Here is a 17,400-nt window from a genome sequence, read left to right on the forward strand (position 1 = left end):
TTTAAATAGGGGGAATGTTAAGCAAGCAAGCAAGCGCACACTTTCTTGAGTTTCCCTCCCTTCTAAAGAACAACAAAATCATATAACCTAATAAAAAAACTCAGAGGCAAAATAGAGATTGTTTTATGAGAATTAGGCTTCAGAAAATAGCGATTGTCCCTGGCAAATGAGGACAGTTGGACCACATGAGATTGGCACATGAAGAGATCAGGATCAACTCTTAGTATGCACTATCAGCCTCCATTCTTAACTGAACTTTAGCCAGAGGCTTTAATGTTAAGTAAGCAAAACTGGCAATAGAATTGGACTTAGACCTGGGAGACTCAAGGTCAACTCCTTGGCCAGCCACATACTCTCTGGATGCTCCATAGTAGTGCAACTGTTATTAAGCCATTTGCAGTTGCTCACGCTAGAGTCAAGGTCTACATTCTTAATTCATCCCATATTTTACCAGCAATTCTCAAAGATCAGTATATGGATAAAAGATTTAATGTCTTTTGTTTATTGCATTCAGCGGTCTCCAGACAATCCTTTCAAATTTGTGTAGTGCTGGTGCTTTGGTGAATAGGGTTTAGAATCCGTAGCATGACCCAGGACACAGAAATGGCCAGCCATATCCTTAGGTATCTTCCAAAGGACCCATTAATGATCATGGTTGGATTATTTTAGAGGTGTAATACTGGAGGAAGACCTGAAAATTGTAGTTCATTTAATAAAGACAGCTAGGAAACACTGAAAAAAATCCCAGATCATGTTCTATTGACATGGTTTTCTTAGGTATGGGAAGTGGCTTAAGCAGACAAACAATAAGGGTGAGAGAAGGCCAGCTGAAGGAGGACATTGTGAATAGAGCTTGTTTATCAAGTATAGGAATGATAAAAGTCAAGAACCGGTCAATCCACATGTACAGTCATACCTTGGGTTGAAGTAGCTTCAGGTTAAGCATTTTCGGGTTGTGCTCCGCGGCGACCCGGAAGTAACTGAGCGCGTTACTTCCGGGTTTTGCCGCTCGCGCATGCGCAGACGCTCAAAATGACATCACGCACATGCGCGGAAACGGCGAAACGCGACCCGTGCACACGCGCACTTGCGTGTTACGTTCTACTCAGGATGCGAACGGGGCTCCAGAACAGACCCCGTTCGCATCCAGAGGTACCACTGTATTATTAGGGAATATATAACAGAACACTTTGACAAACTGACATTATATTTTTTAAAAACAATTATTCTTTATTTTAATTAACTGAAAGGAAAAAAAAGATGAATAATTATGTATTTGTGCAATGTATTTATTCACACTTTTAGATAATTTACTTCAACACCACTTAAAATGTGTTATTTACCTCTATCATGTCTCCTCTTACTCTCCTTTTCTCTGAATTGAAAAGCCCCAAATGCTGAACCTTTTTTTCATATGGGAGTAGCCCACATATGATAATCACACATTATGACCCATACACCAGAACAATTTCACAGCAGAGATCACTGCAGTAAACCTGTGGCCCTCGAGATGTTGCTGAACTACAACTCCCACAGCCTCAGCCACCATGGCCAATGATCAGGGATGAGGAGAGTTGCTGTCCAGCAACATTTTGAGGGACACACAGGTCCCCCCCCGCCCCCGCTCTGGTCTAGTTGATAAGCAGATTGAGGAAAGGGGTAGTGAGGTTCTTTAAAAGCTATTACACAGGGCTTTTTTCAGCTGGAATACACCTATTACACAAGAAACAAACAAAAAACACAAGAATCTTCTCTGTTCACAAAAGGAATTTTAATGCAATGACAGGACAGTTTTCTGGATCAAAATATATGCAAATCTGTTGAACCTTAACAAAAAAGAAAACACATCTTCCAAAAGTGCCGATGTGTCAGCGTGGGAGCCATTTATAAATCACTTAACAGTGCAATCCTATACATGATTACTAAGAAGCAAGTCTTATGCTTGAGAGGAGTTACTCCCAGGTAAGTGTGTAAGAAGTGGAGCCATAATCCAGCAAATCCCCCTTAATCCTGTTTTGTCGCAGTGAAAACAAAGGACATAAAAACAACCTAAAAGCAAAGACTCCAGTTTATCTGGTTTACGGATTGAAGCTGTGGCTGCTTTGGTAAACCTGAGCTGGGCCAGATTAGCCACTGTGCTGTTCTCCCAAGGAATCCCGATGGTGGGAATGGATATTTCCAAATTCTGTTGTGGAAAATCTACAAATTCCAGGGATCCTGGGAAGCCATAACCATTTAACTATGCAGTGAAAATATAGCCAAGGACTACTCCGTACATCCCTCCTTACTTTTCTGGGTTTATCCATCAAGGTAGGGAACACCTACTGCATTTTAATCTTTGCATCTTTCAAGTCTTCATTCTATTTCAATGCAGTATGTTATCAATTTTGAACATAACTAAGATGTCCCGCACAAATCCAGACCAAGGGGGACAAGTGACTGGGATTTCAGCAATTAGCAAAGCACTCATTTACATAAGCTCCTAAGGTGCAAGCGTTATACATACCACTTTCCGCTAACTTGCTGCCAAGAAAGGAGATTCCGACTAAACGTTGGGAATAACTTTCTGGCAGGAAGAGTTGTTTGACAGTGGAACAGACTCCCAGAAGAGATGGTGAATTCTCCTTCCCTGGAGGCTATTAAGCAGAGTTTGGGTGGTCATTGTGTCTTGAACAATTGAGTTGACATTCTTGCATTGCAGGGGCTTGGACTGGATTGCAACCCTACAATTCTATGACCCCCAGCGTGCCAGTGACATGGAAAAAGGGAAAGCCTTCCTTTTTAAGAAACAAATAACAATAAAATAAATGGGGTAGGATAAGTGCTCATATGCTGAAGTGGTACAGCAGCATCTATTTCATAAACTGGTAATAAGCAGCATGTGAAAGGTTGTCCGACGGTGTTGACATGGGAGAAGCAGGTGTTGCGTTGGTCACCACTGCTGATGCGAGTGGCCACCCATTGGATGCCGTGCAAGTAAGTCAAACACAGCCATGTTCCTTAGAGCAGGTATCTTCAACCTTTTCATTCCCAGGACCCAATTTTCAGTGCAACATACATTCGGGGACCCACTTCTTAATCTTTAACCATGTATTGGCATGGAGGTAGTGCTCTTTTGCGACCCACCTTAGATAGGGCCGCAACCCACCAGCTGAAGACCAGCGCCACAGAGCACACTTCTATTAACCATAAACTTGCTAGCTGGAGCAAAGCATCTTGTTTCCCAAGTGACAGAAGTACTGCTGCCTGAGAGTTGGGGGGGAAAGCATTCCTGCAGCACAGACACTGCCCTGAGGGAAGATGTCTGGATTGCAGGGAACAAACAAGTGCGTATTTAATAAACTCCTATACATACGCAAGGTCTGGTTTATGACCGGACTAAACTATCGTTTATTAAACCGTGGCTGAGCATTATGTGTGAACCCTACAGAAAGCCTTAATAGTGTGTTTACTGTCAACGAACCACAATCTAAAAGCAGAGCTTGCGGCTGGCTTATGAAACTTGGTTTGTTTTGACTATGGCTTCCTGTTAAATGTGAACCCAGTACAGTCTTCCTTAACTGTGAACTGTTTGGCCATTCCACCCCAGACACTTGCCAAGCTTCAAAGGAATGAGGCAAAAGCAACTAGCAAGCAAACCAAACTCTGGAGAAACAAGCCATGGTTTGTTTGTCTGTCTATGAAGCAACTTGCAATTAACTCATGGCTTGTTAAGCAAACCATAGCTTAAATCCAGAGTGGGAACCTGTGGCCCTTGAGATGTCGGACTTTGACTCCTTTCAGCCCCAGCCAATAAGATCAGTGGGGAGGATGGTGAGAATGCAAGTTAAGTAGAAATATGAATGCTAGCTGAGATAATACAATATAAAAGTGTATAGAAATGTATTTATAATATTCAGCCGGCACTTAAATGTTTCTTATGATGCAAAATGCTCTTTCTCCCTCTCTAGAATTATGTGAACTTAGAAGTTGTTTTCTTTTAAATTAAAATGTTTTGGGACAGGAAGAAACTTGCTCCTTTACTTATTTTTAAAAAAAACGGATTTTGAGCCTAACTTTTTAGCTGTGAATAGAAGGAGCTTGCGCTCATGGAACTCTTCTTCCACAAATGAAGGCTCCTTCTCTTCATGGAGTTAAGTCAAAATCCTTTCAAAATGAAAATTCTTTGCCAATTTCTGTGTTTCTGTACAAAATTATGAATGGAATGGAATTGCAAAAACAAGCTGGACCACCATATTGCAGAGGCTGTTTTCAGGGGCACATTCTAAGCTCTGTAGTTAGGCCCCACAATTTAAAGAAAGGACAAATTCTCTCCCCACAGAAATTAGCTGACTGGAAAATAAAAAGGAGGGACATATAACCAGCGTCAAAAAATGCCACCCAACCCCTTTCATAATGCACAAATACCTGGATTTTCTCCGGGGCTTCATCTAGGGTCAGGCGAGTCTCGGCTAAAGTGAAAGCCCTGTACTCATTCCCGCAGAGTCCCAAAGCCCAGATGCCTTCATTGGGGCAAGTGACAACAGGTCCCTTCCTTATCACAGACTCTTTGACCACGCCAAGGGCCCAGTTCTGCCCATTACCCACCTCCACCTCCCAGTAATGTACCCCTGAGGCGAATCTCTCGCTGCCCAGGAGAATCAGAGTGGAGTCAAATCTCTCGGGGTTGTTGGGCAGCGGCTGAACCATGTCTCCACGTTTCACACTTTTCCTGTCTTCGCTCACCACAAGGAGGGGATGAGCTGTGTCGGGATCAAGAGTAACGCTTACTGAGGAGAAACAGACAAACGGAAAACAATCAGAAGAGCTTGACGAAAAGGAAAGACGGGTTTTTACAATCAGATCCGGGAAAGCCCAATGCAAGCTAGAGCAGGGTCTCAAAAGAAATAAAAGGAAACAAAAGAATTAAAATTTAGACCACTTGATCTAATTGTTTTGGCTGCTCATTTAACTGGTTTAATGATTACACCTTTTAATGAGCTTGTTTGATTATGGATGTTTTTAATAATTTTTGATGGAATTGTTTTAAATGTGCATTTTAATTACAGTGGTACCTCGGGTTACATACGTTTCAGGTTACATATGCTTCAGGTTACAGACTCCGCTAACACAGAATTAGTACCTCGGGTTATGAACTTTGCTTCAGGATGAGAACAGAAATCGTGCAGCGGTGGCACAGTGGCAGCGGGAGGCCCCATTAGCTAAAGCAGTGCTTCAGGTTAAGAACAGTTTCAGGTTAAGAATGGACCTCCGGAATGAATTAAGTACTTAACCCGAGGTACCACTGTACCTGTGGATATTTGATTTCATACTTGTAAACTGCTTAAGCCATTCTGGCTTGTTAGAGGTATTATCTATCAATCAATCAATCAATCAATCAATCTGGAAAGAACAAAGTTGTTAGTTTGTCAAGAGTGCTACAATCTGGGCCCCAATCTCCACTGACCTGAATGACTACCAGTTCCATACAATAAGAAGCTGGTAAAAGCCCTGTGTCAACTGGCTAGTTTCAGGCCATTAAAGAGTGCCAGGCTATTGTAATGGTTAGAGAAGGGTTTCCGAAACTTGGGTCTCCAGCTATTTTTGGACTGCAATTCCCATCAGCCCACTGACCCTGTTAGCTAGGGATGATGGGAGTTGTAGTCCAAAAACAGCTGGAGACCCAAGTTTGGGAAACACTGGTAGAGAATGGCTTGGGTGGGTGTTGCTCTTCAAATATTGCTGGGCTACAACTCCCAGCAACCCTGGCTGTTGGCCATGCTGGCTGAGACCGATGGGAGCGGGAGTCCAGGAACATCTTGAGGGCAACACATTCCCCTGTCTTGTATTAACCAGTGTTAGATTAGGACTGAGAAGGCTTTGGTACAAATCCTTGCTCAACCATGAAGCTGAGAGTGTTTGGGCCAGCATATCTAGACCAATATTGTCTACCATGACTGGTACCAGCAATCAGGCCAAGAGCTTTTGCAACATTTGCTACCTGATCTTTTAACTGGGCCTTTTCTGTGGTGGCTTTCCAGTTAAAATGTTCTTCCTGGAGAAGCACTCTTGGCACCATCAATATCTTTTGATTTTTGATTTTTAACTGGGAGGGTGGTTGGCATTTCCTGTACTCATCCTTTAAGTAGGGTGGGTACAATTTGTCCCTTGAAATGTATTTCAGCTTTTGTTTATTGCTGTTTTAGTGCCTGGTTTGTTATTTCTATTTTTATTGGGCAAGTCGCCCTGAGACACACGAGTGCAAAAATGCAACAAACGAATAATAATTAGCAATATTAATAACTGGAGGTGCCTAGGACTGAATTTGACATGTATAGCATCCCATAAGTGAAGCATTTGTCTGGAAAATGATCTTCGGCCCAGCTGCAGTCTCCTTTAATGGGATTGTGGCAGCAGCAATAGCAATGGGGAGGCCCAAGAATACAAAGCCTCACTTTTTCCTACTCTAAAGTGGAAAGACCACTTATTTGAGGGGGGGGGGCTAGGAAAAATCTCAGGGATCCCCAGATACATACTACATCTCCAAACTCCAGGTCCTAAGTCATGGACAAGAGCAACAATTTCTTATGTTTACTTTCCCTCACAATAAGGACTTGGGCTGTGTGTTGTCATGGCGACAGATTCCTTCCACCCTCTGAAGGCAAGGAAAGAAGGGGGGAGCAAAGAGGGTTAGGTGACCCCCCTTTTCCTGTGAAATTATTCCTGTGAAATTAGGCCCTCCCCTTTTCCTGTGAAATTATTGCTGTACAGGATGAAGCCATAAATACCACCATCCCTCACCATGCGAAGCCATTTCTCAGAGTTGGACAAGAGGTCCCAAATCAACATTGCTCTCAGCTTCTTAGAAAGTGACTATCCCGGTTTTTTTCAAAAAAACCACAACTTACTCCTTTTAGCTGATGCTTCCATTGTCCTTGCTTTTGCTAATTCAGATATCATTGTCTCTAGAAAGAGAGAAGGGTTTAAGAATCAGGAATATTTACTCTTGCTGCTAAATAAAGGTGAAGCATTGGATATGATCTCAGTAAGGAGGCGAGGAAAAGGCTGTTGGCGCAAGAGATGAAATTATTTTATGTAATGTCACTTCAGTGGGGAAACTGGGTAGGCTGTGAGAGCTACAGACGCTGGTACTTAAGAGTGGTGCTTAAGCATGCCTGTTGCCATAGTTCTTTTTCAAGTTTCTAGCCCTCATGGGTGCAAGACAACTGCTTCAGGGGAAATATGCAGTAGCACTCTGGTGAAAAGTCAGAAACCACAAAGCAGGTGAATCAGCAGAAGGTGACCTGCCACAGACTGCTGATGGACATGCTCTAGCTACTGAGAGGAAAAAGGTGTATCACAGAATGTATTCTATAGGTAAAGGTAAAGGGACCCCTGACCATTAGGTCCAGTCGCGGCCGACTCTGGGGTTGTGGTGCTCATCTCGCTTTACTGGCCGAGGGAGCTGGCGTACAGCTTCCGGGTCATGTGGCCAGCATGACTAAGCCGCTTCTGGCAAACCAGAGCAGCGCACAGAAACGCTGTTTACCTTCCCGCCGGAGCAGTACCTATTTATCTACTTGCACTGGCATGCTTTCGAACTGCTAGGTTGGCAGGAGCAGGGGCCATGCAACGGGAGCTCACCCCATCGTAGGGATTCGAACCGCCAACCATCTGATCAGCAAGTCCTAGGCTCTGTGGTTTAACCCACAGCGCCACCCGCATCCATTAAATAATGTGCATCGGTGTAGCTGCTATAAGCAGAGTGATAGGTGATCTGGCCAAGGGGGCAAGCTTGTGTATGCCCCAAAACAAGGTCTCCTGTGTTATATGAGCTGTGAAAGGGGGATAAGGTGCGAGTAATAAGCATGGTACTTAGGAGACAACACAGTGCTGAAGTGCTCTGCACAGCCCTTTCATGGCTCTTGCCTAAAAACTCCATTTCTGTTCTTCTTCTCCACCCACCTCTCCATCGCTCTTGCTCCTACCACATTACTTGCTTTCAACCAATCATATATTTAAAGGTAAAGGGACCCCTGACCATTAGGTCCAGTCGTGACCGACTCTGGGGTTGCGGTGCTCATCTCGCTTTATTGGCCAAGGGAGCCAGCATACAGCTTCCGGGTCATGTGGCCAGCATGACTAAGCCGCTTCTGGCAAACCAGAGCAGCACACGGAAACGCCGTTTACCTTCCCGCTGGAGCAGTACCTATTTATCTACTTGCATTTTGACGTGCTTTAGAACTGCTAGGTTGGCAGGAGCAGGGACCAAGTAACGGGAGCTCACCCCGTTGCAAGGATTCGAACCGCCAACCTTCTGATCGGTAAGTCCTAGGCTCTGTGGTTTAACCCACAGCGCCACCCGCGTCCCAATCATATATTTACTGGACATAAAATTGGTACTTTTTTTTCAAGCAGAAACCGCATTGCTCATGTCCACATGTCTGCGAACTGCATTGTTGGATCTGAAGACAAAAGGAAGTTGTATCCCACATAGCACTAAGTTAAAGTCACTTAGAAGTATACTTGCTCCACTGGTGAAATCTTTCGCACCAGCAGAATGCACCAGCAGGTTGCTGTTAACTGTGTTGCAGAGCAGATCATGCAATTTGCACTAGTGGACAGAGAACATTAGATGTACGGAAATTCAGCCCAAAGTATGGAGATCCTCATGTATTTTACACGGTCCTAAGCTATCCTTTGTCCTTCTTGGTACCTCGACATTTCTCCAGTGCCTCCTTGATAACAATATTTTTCAGACTGAAATGCCCAAGTTTCTTTTCCAGCTCAGTCGGAGAGGAAGCAATTTCCGCCATCTGTGAAATTTGTCCTTCTTTACATCTAGAATGGGAAACATGAAAGCGTTACATTGTGGTCCCAGCATTTTCCATATGTGGTGAGAGCATTTAAGAGCTGCAAGCCCCCTTTCCCAAACTGCAATGTTGTGATGTTACAGAATGTTCGTAAACATTCTAACTTCTGCTGGGAAAGTTCCACCGCTTAGGGAATGTGGAAAGCTTGTTTTGATGTAGTACCCCTATGCCACAAAAGGGTAAGCTTTGCACATATGGCCCTGGGACAGGAAGGGGGAGAAAATGTGGAATTACTGTGTTTGGAGGGGCCAAAGAGGCAGGGATAAGCTAGGTTTTGATTAGAATGGATTTGAGGAAAGCTTTCTCAGTTTTTCTTATGCCGATAAAAAGTGAGACTTGCAAAAGTGCTACCTACCTGCTCAAAATGTTCCTGATGTCCTGGAGGCAAGGGAAGAAAAGAACAAGAAGATCATTCTCACATTTATTATGCCATAAATATTGGCTGAAAGGCTTAGAAATTAGGAAGCAAATGGAAAGAGCACAAATATTTGTTATAGAATAAGTATTTAAAATCCACTTCTGCCACAAGAGTCACTGGGTATTTTTGTTAAGACCTCAGAGTTTCAGTCTGCTGGCCAAATAAAAAGGGACTTAACTTGCAAGGTTGTAAAGCTGAATGAGGAACTTGTGGGCATTAAATGAAAATGCAGGGCAGGGGAAAGGAAGTGCTTCTTCACACAGCTCATAGAAAACAATGGTACTCCCTTAAGGTTACCAGCTTTTTTTCAAAGAATTTTTTTTAAAAAGAAGCAATATCTTCTCTTCTATATTCTCCTCTGTCGCGCAGCCTTCCTCTAGGCCCCGGCCTGCTCTCTTGGGAGCGCTAGCTGCCATGGAGTAGGCTCAGGCCAGGCCTGGGCTCGGTCAAGTGCCCTTGTCCTCCTGGTGCTCTCCTACCTCTCCTCAGCGGTGGTGGCGGCAGCGGGGCAGCAAGGTCAGGGCTCCCCTCTTTTTTCTCCTTCCTCTTTCTCTCTCTCTTCCTTCTCCTTCTCCTCTCCTCCTTCTCCCTGCGTCGGCTCTGGGGTTTTCCTGGCCCCAGAGCACCATTGGACAGTCGGCCGGGTGGCAAGGTGCTCTCGCTCCCGGCTCGATTTGGGAGTCAGCAGTTCCCCTAATCGATGCGCCAGACATCCCCAGTTCCCCCTCGGCAGCGGCAGTCTCAGCAGCCCGGAGCCAGCCTGGTAGCACAGTTGGTTCTGGCTGGCTTCAGGACCTGCCTGCTGCCGTGGCGCCTGCCGTTTTGCCACACCGGAATTCCCCATATGATGTGTCTTGTGCCATTGAACCAACCAGGCAACATTCATTCCCTACTAATCAATCTACAACACTTAAAATATAAATCCGGGGGCATTAAATGAAATCTGGGGACATTCTGGGGACGGATTTTGTTCAGGGACCGATTTATAAATCCAGGGACTTTCCCCAGGAAACGGGGACGTCCGGTAACCATATACTCCCTCCCACAGGGCACAGTGATGGAGTTAAAAGAAGATTAGCCAAATTTACGGAGAACAAGGCTACTGATGTTGCGCTACTGAGTTGCGCTGATGTCTGGCACTCAACAACAGCCTCCCATGGCTACTTTCTGGAGGTAGGAGTGGAAACACTTAAGCACGTTGCCCAAAATGCTGACCTCCCCAAGACTCAGTGGTTCCCAACCTTTTTTTGGCCATGCCCCACCTAGGCATCTCTAAAATCCTGATTGCCCACCCCTGCCCCCTGGTGACATATAATTCTTAGCATTCAAAATGTGAACTCCTATTCACATGGAGGAAGCCTAAAAGGCCATTAACTTGGTCTAAACAAGCTCCAATTGCCCCCCTTAAAAATCAAATTTCCCCCCTTAAAAATGGAATATGCACAACTAGCGAAGCTGACCGGGAAAATCCAAAAAGACTGGAGTAAATTTATACATTATTTGAAAGACAATTGCAAACAATTAACAACCCTAGCAGGATTGACTTAAGAAGACTTGTAATGTTTGTGATTTATACCTTTTTATGTTTATTTAAAATGTAAAAAATTGAAATGGATGAAATGTAAGGAGGAAGAGGTACAAATGCAATGAAATAGATAGGAATTATGCTAGCCACAAGGCTGGGGGGGGGAGTCGAACAGCTCAAACAAGCAAAAATTTATTGTGAGCAATATGGATATGTTTATATATTATGAAATGGAAACTTAATAAAATATTATTAAAAAATCAAAAAATCAAAATCAAATTGCCCCCTTGTGGGAACCACGGCTCTAGAAGGATACCATGGTCGACAGTATCCAAAAACCATTGAGCGATCAAGGAGAATGAGCAGGAATTTGTTTCAAAACGGGAGGTTTTCAAAGAATATTTGAAAAATAAATATAGTAGTTAAATTCTGTTGCAGCATTCGGGGAACTTCAGTAATAGTTGCAAGGTAGATATAAGAAATTAGATATATTAAGAAAAAGTTTAATATGATAAAAGTGTGTATTGGCAATAAATAATATGAAATCGAAATATGGAATAGACGGGAGGTTGGGTCTTTAGTGTTAAGACCAATGAGTGCTCACTGGAAGGACAGATCGTGAAGCTGAGGCTCCAGTACTTTGGCCACATCATGAGAAGAGAAGACTCCCTGGAAAAGACACTGTTGCTGGGAAAGATGGAGGGCACAAGGAGAAGGGGGCGACAGAGGACGAGATGGTTGGATGGTGTTTTCGAGGTTACCAGCATGAGTTTGACCAAACTGCGGGAGGTAGTGGAGGAAAGAGGTGCCTGGCGTGCTCTGGTCCATGGGGTCACGAAGAGTCGGACACGACTAAACGACTAAACAACAACGACAACAACGACAACAAATAGGAGAACGACTCCTCAAATCCCTCTCCTAGCAAATGTCACAAACCAAGGAAGTTTCAGTGCATGCAACACAAATGAAACAAGGTATGGCACCTCTTTTCTTTTGGCTGTTTCTGCATTTTTGGCTTTAGCGCTGAAACCCAGGAGAGGCAAGCAGCCCTCCAGAGAATCTCACCTGCAGGAATTCACTGGCAGGCTGTTGGCACTTGTTCTCAACTTCGCTGATCAAGGCATCGAGGCGATCAATCTCCCCTGAGAACCTGCCGGATTCCACGTCTCTCCTGTGCACGATCTCCTTGTCAAACTTCTTCAGCATGATAACCAGGAAGCGCTCAATTTTTTCCATGAACTCGTGGATCTGATTAAATTCAGACTCCACCTTCTGCTTCTCACTTTGTACATCATCCTGTAAGGAGCAGGAGAAGGGCCAGCCGGGATGGTGAAACAGCACAAGGAAGCGGACGTACAAATATCCCTGATGCTCTCACATTGGTACCCTAACCAGGGTTGGGTACCTGCTCAAAGGAATATAACGTAAGGCAGTTTCCATTGTTTCAGAGAGTCAGACTATTGGTGAGACTAGCTCAACACTGTCCACATTGACCAGCAGTTGGGTCTCTGGCATTTCAGCCAGGGGACATACTGGAGATGAAAGACCTTCTGTACCACTGTGCCAAGTTGATGGAGATGACAGGTTCAGTCTAACTGAATCATAGGTACAAACAGACTGAACAGATAATGGTTCATGACATGTAAGAGAAATTTTATCCAGTTTATTAAGGCACCTGCCTCCTTCAACACCTGAAGAAACAGTCTTCTCTTTCTCCAGTGAGGTGGTGCAGAGAAATTTCCCTTGAAATTTCTCCAAAACAGTTTTTCCCCCAGTGCTTTTTTCACAACAGGGGGGAAAAAAATCTGTTTCATAAGTTCATTCGTAACAATGAACGGGTGCCATTTGCAAATACAAACATTAGGCAACCTGGGAAGTTTCAAAGTTTTCAGCTTTGTTTACTAAACACAGCTGAAACAGACTTGCTAAGTTAGACCACCCTCTTGGGTTTTCCACAGCAGACTGAAAATCTTCTGATGCAAATTACTCTAATTTGCAATTCAAAATTTTCTAGAAAACCGTCATCACAATTTCCCACACTCCTGGTCCTTCTTGTAGACAAGCTCTCACCTGATCAGCCTGCCTTCTGCACTCCAGGTCTTCTTTCAATTCCTTCAGCTTCTCCCTCCGTTCTGTCAGAACTTTCACATGGGCGGCAACTTGTTTCTGACAAAAGAGAAATCTGAAAGTAATGTACATACCCTTTTTCTCATGTATGTTGTGATAAGTCACTTGACTTTCTGCTTAGCCAACTTACTTCCCCCTAGCGCAGAGTACTCCAGCCATTTTTTAAATTATGGGATGGATTCAGCATACTCGGGAATCAAAAGTCTTGTGTCTCTTGTAGGAAATGTATACTTTTGGGGGGCATTCTGCAATTTCCATTTTAGGAAGATCATTCTAAATGCTATTCAAATTATGGCCTAAGTCATAAGGCAAGTCATGTACAGTTGTGCCTCTCTTTTCAAACAGTTTAGTTCTCAAACGTTTTGGCTCCCAAACAATGCAAACCTGGAAGTGACTGTTCCGGTTCGTGAACTATTTTTGGAAGCCTAACGTCCGACGGGGCTTCTAATTGGCTGCAGGAGCTTCCTGCAGGCAATCAGAACCCATGCTTTGGTTTCTGAACGTTTTGGAAGTCGATAGGCCTTCCGGAATGGATTCCGTTGGACTTCCAAGGTACGACTGTATTTGCTTGTTGTGTTTGATTCTCCAGCTGTCACTGATCTGCCCCAAACTCCACACAAATTTCAGGCTTATCACTAGTCAATTATTTTCAAAATGGATTAATTTTTGAAAAGAATTTCAGCTCAGCTTTCCACCAGACAAGGCTGTACAGTGGTACCTCGGGTTACATACGCTTCAGGTTACAGACTCCGCTAACCCAGAAATAGTGCTTCAGGTTAAGAACTTTGCTTCAGGATGAGAACAGAAATCACGCAGCGGCAGCAGGAGGCCCCATTAGCTAAAGTGGTGCTTCAGGTTAAGAACAGTTTCAGGTTAAGAATGGACCTCCGGAACAAATTAAGTACTTAACCTGAGGTACCACTGTATAGAAATTTTATAAAAGGGGGGGGGGGAGACAGATGTAAGATATCAAACAGTGTAATCAGCTGTTTAACGTACCAAAACAACCCATAGTAACTGCACACGTTAAGTCTCAGAACTGACGTATGTACACCAGACAAAGAAGCAATAGGACAAAACAGCAACAAACTGGGAAGTGAAGATGGCTTTGGCCTGAAATGTTCTGTTCCTTGACCCCTTTCAGAGGATCTGTCAAAGACTGGGAAGACTGAACATTACAGAGGGAGCTGTGCATCCTGTCTAGAGAATCTTCCACCCCCTCCATGTTTTTCAGTTGGAAGGGACCCATGTTAAGGAAATGGTTTGTTATGTGTAAGCTGGACATAAAAGGATTTATCTCTTCCCCTCACCCCCCCCCCCAATGAAGCTGCCGGGAGTACGAAGCTGCAGCTGGTGATCTCTCTTATCTTGTACCAGGGTGATTCATCACGTCCTTGGATAAGTGGGTCTCCCACTCTCATTCCTCCGAACACAGAACTGGGAGAAAGGCGATGCAAATGCAAAACACTGAACAAGACTGTTACCAGGGGAAAGAGGAGACTGGAAATTGCTTGCTGTGAGAGAGACCTGAGACAGATTTGAGCCACAGAGACTCAAGAGTAAACTGCTAGCCCAGCTGTGCTTCTCAAACCTTTTTCGCTGGGCCACGTTTGCAGAATAAAAATTTCCTTACACCACACCTAATTTTCTATTTGGTAAGAAATATACTGGGAAACAAAAAAGAAACAACTCCTAGCAGTGCTTGATTTGTAGCACAGAGCACAACTACTTTATAACATAATCACACGACAGAAGTCAGAAGACAGAAGTCAGCGCTCAGGAAAACATATCCAGAAACGAAGAACGACAAAGAATCTAATAGCACCTTAAAGCAGGTTTTGGGAACCTTTGGCCCTCCAGATGTTTGCGGAACTACAGCTCCCATCTCCCCTAGCCATAGATTGCCATTCCGCAACATCTGGAGGGCCAAAGGTTCCCCAAACCTGCCTTAATTATTGCACAAGCTTTTGTGGACCACGTCATCAGATGGCCAGAGTGAGATTATCAGGTGTCGTGTGTGTGGACAAGTGAGGGATTGTGAGGTCGGACCTGAGGCCGTAGTTTTCGAGAAGTCATGCACGTCATTAATTTGGTCATCTTTCAGGTACCCAAGACCCTTCCTGGTTTTTCTGCAACACATCCAAACATGCTCCCCCACCCCACCACCCCGGAAACTTTACTTCTACCTGCATATCCTTCCCATCTAGCTGCGGCTGGCACAGCTTGGGTGCTCCGGTAAGAACAAAAAAACATGCTAAGCAGAAGACTCAAGGCTGCCGCGCCTGGTGTGCATGACTAAGCAGAGGATCGCCATAGAAACCAAGACTTGGAAGGGACCCTGAGGACAATCTAGCCCAGTGGTGTCCAAACTTTTTTCAAAGAGGGCCAGATTTGATGAAGTGAAGGGCCGTGAGGGCCAACTAACGTTGCTGACCTTTTTTTAGGGTTGAAGTTGCTTTTTTTAGGATTTTACCCCAGGAAATAAACTGCCAAAGGGGCCCTGAATTAAACCAACCGGCGGGCCAGATTAGGCCCCCCAAAATGGACTTTGCACATGACTGATCTAACCCAACCCCCTGCCATGCAGGAATAACGGAATGAGCATTGAATTTTAATATTTTGCTGGACGCCATCCAGAGTAGATGAGGAAACCCACCCAGATGAGCAAGGTATATTATTATTATTATTATTATTATTATTATTATTATTATTATTATTATTTTCCAGTAGTACCTACGCTTCAGGTTACAGACTCCGCTAACCCAGCAATAGTACCTCGGGTTAAGAACTTTGCTTCAGGATGAGAACAGAAATTGAGCGGTGGCGGGAGGCCTCATTAGCTAAAGTGGTACCTCAGGTTGAGAACAGTTTCAGGTTAAGAGGTACCACTGTAAATCCAATCTCATTTGGAAGGTGTTTTTGAAAAGTATTGCAAAGTATCAAAAAGCGCATTCTGTGTGCATATATTTTTAGATCCTTTAATAATGATAATAATAATTTATTATTTATACCCCGCCCATTCTTAACCCGAGGTACCACTGTAGTATTATTATTATTATGGGGAACAGGGCGGTGGGCTGCTTTTGCCTCCCCATTTTCTCCCCATTTTTGCTTCCAATTAAGTTCTTTACCCGAGGTACCACTGTAGTATTATTATGATGATGGGGAACAGGGCGGTGGGCTGCTTTTGCCTCCCCATTTCTCCCTCCAATTAAGTTCTTAACCCGAGGTACCACTGTAGTATTATTATTATGGGGAACAGGGCGGTGGGCTGCTTTTGCCTCCCCATTTTTGCTTCCAATTAAGTTCTTTACCCGAGGTACCACTGTAGTATTATTATTATTATGATGGGGAACAGGGCGGTGGGCTGCTTTTGCCTCCCCATTTCTGCCGCCCCCCAGCCAGCCGGCCGTCACCTTGTAGTCCTGCGCCGCCTCCTCGATGGGGAGCATGGGGTGGGCTTTGTGCGCCCGGGACTCCCTGCAGATGACGCAGACGGGCGTCTCGTCCTCCTCGCAGAAGAGCTTGAGGGGCTCCTGGTGCTTCTCGCACAGCCGCTGGCCGGCCAGCGTGGCGGCCGCGTCCAGCCGGAGCCGCTTGGCCACCTCCACCACGTTGCCCAGCTCCCGGTTGGGCCTGAAGCTCCTCTTGCGCGACCAGCGGCGGCACTGCGGGCACGAGGTGGTCTCGGCGTCCGCCTTGCCCCAGCACTGCGCGATGCAGGCCTGGCAGAAGTTGTGGCCGCACTCGATGGACACGGGCTCCTTGAAGTAGCTCAGGCAGATGGAGCAGGTGATCTCCCGCTGCAGAGTTTCCAGGGGGCTCTCGGTGGCCATGGCTGCCCGGCGATGGCAGGAGGAGGAGGAGGGGGAGGAGAAAGGGGGCGGCCCGCGGGGGGAGGACTGGTGAGGCTCCACGTGGCTTCCTGCGGGAGCCGCATTGGCTGCGCGGGGGCCAGAGACCCGGGCAAAACATTGCGCAAGGATGGAGCGGGGAGGGGGAAAGGACTCCTCCACCCCCACCCTCCGCCGCACTCGGATGCCGGACCACAACTCCCAGCATCCCTGAGCATCGGCCCTGCTGAGCAGGGGCTGATGGGAGCTGGAGTTCAGCAAATGCACTTTAAAAATGCGCAATTTCCCCAAAAATGCGCAAACGTTACGCCTCTGCAGTGCCGGATTTACGTATCAGCTAAACAAGCTATATAGCTTAGGGCCCCACTCTCTTGGGGGACCACAAAAAAATTTAAAGGGGGGGGGGGAAACTAGATGTACATTTCCAAAATATAAGATAAAAACAAAGGAAATAAAACCTCCACACAGCAGCAGTGTTTTGTGTTGTGTAGGTTACTAGGATGTAGGTAGCTATCCTGCTCCCTAAAATATCACTGGTTTGCTCATTTCTCTATACAGGTGAAACTCGGAAAATTAGAATATCGTGGAGAAGTTCGTTTATTTCAGCAATTCAGCTTCAAAGGT

At 45.2% G+C, this 17,400-nt stretch overlaps 1 protein-coding gene across 1 annotated transcript; it reads right to left on the reverse strand.

The window, feature by feature from the left end:
* Positions 1-1,749: 1,749 nt before the first annotated feature.
* On the reverse strand, positions 1,750-16,894 carry LOC114588513 (zinc finger protein RFP-like). The gene is made up of 7 exons (XM_028713873.2): positions 16,339-16,894; positions 12,866-12,961; positions 11,861-12,091; positions 9,208-9,230; positions 8,696-8,820; positions 6,888-6,944; positions 1,750-4,769 (listed from the first exon to the last, which is right to left on the reverse strand). The coding sequence occupies exons 1-7, from the start codon at positions 16,756-16,758 to the stop codon at positions 4,252-4,254; spliced, it is 1,470 nt and encodes a 489-aa protein (XP_028569706.2). The 5' UTR covers positions 16,759-16,894; the 3' UTR covers positions 1,750-4,251.
* Positions 16,895-17,400: the final 506 nt, after the last annotated feature.

This window comes from Podarcis muralis, chromosome 2 (genome assembly GCF_964188315.1).
Source record: "Podarcis muralis chromosome 2, rPodMur119.hap1.1, whole genome shotgun sequence".
Lineage (NCBI taxonomy): Eukaryota > Metazoa > Chordata > Lepidosauria > Squamata > Lacertidae > Podarcis > Podarcis muralis.

Coding starts and splice junctions, on each gene's coding strand:
- LOC114588513 (XM_028713873.2), bottom strand. CDS start 16,758: ATGGCCACCGAGAGCCCCCTGGAAACTCTGCAGCGGGAGATCACCTGC. Junction 12,962..16,338: donor AGGCGGCGCAGGACTACAAG/GTGACGGCCGGC, acceptor CTCTTTTGTCAG/AAACAAGTTGCCGCCCATGT. Junction 6,945..8,695: donor GGCACTGGAGAAATGTCGAG/GTACCAAGAAGG, acceptor CTCTCTTTCTAG/AGACAATGATATCTGAATTA.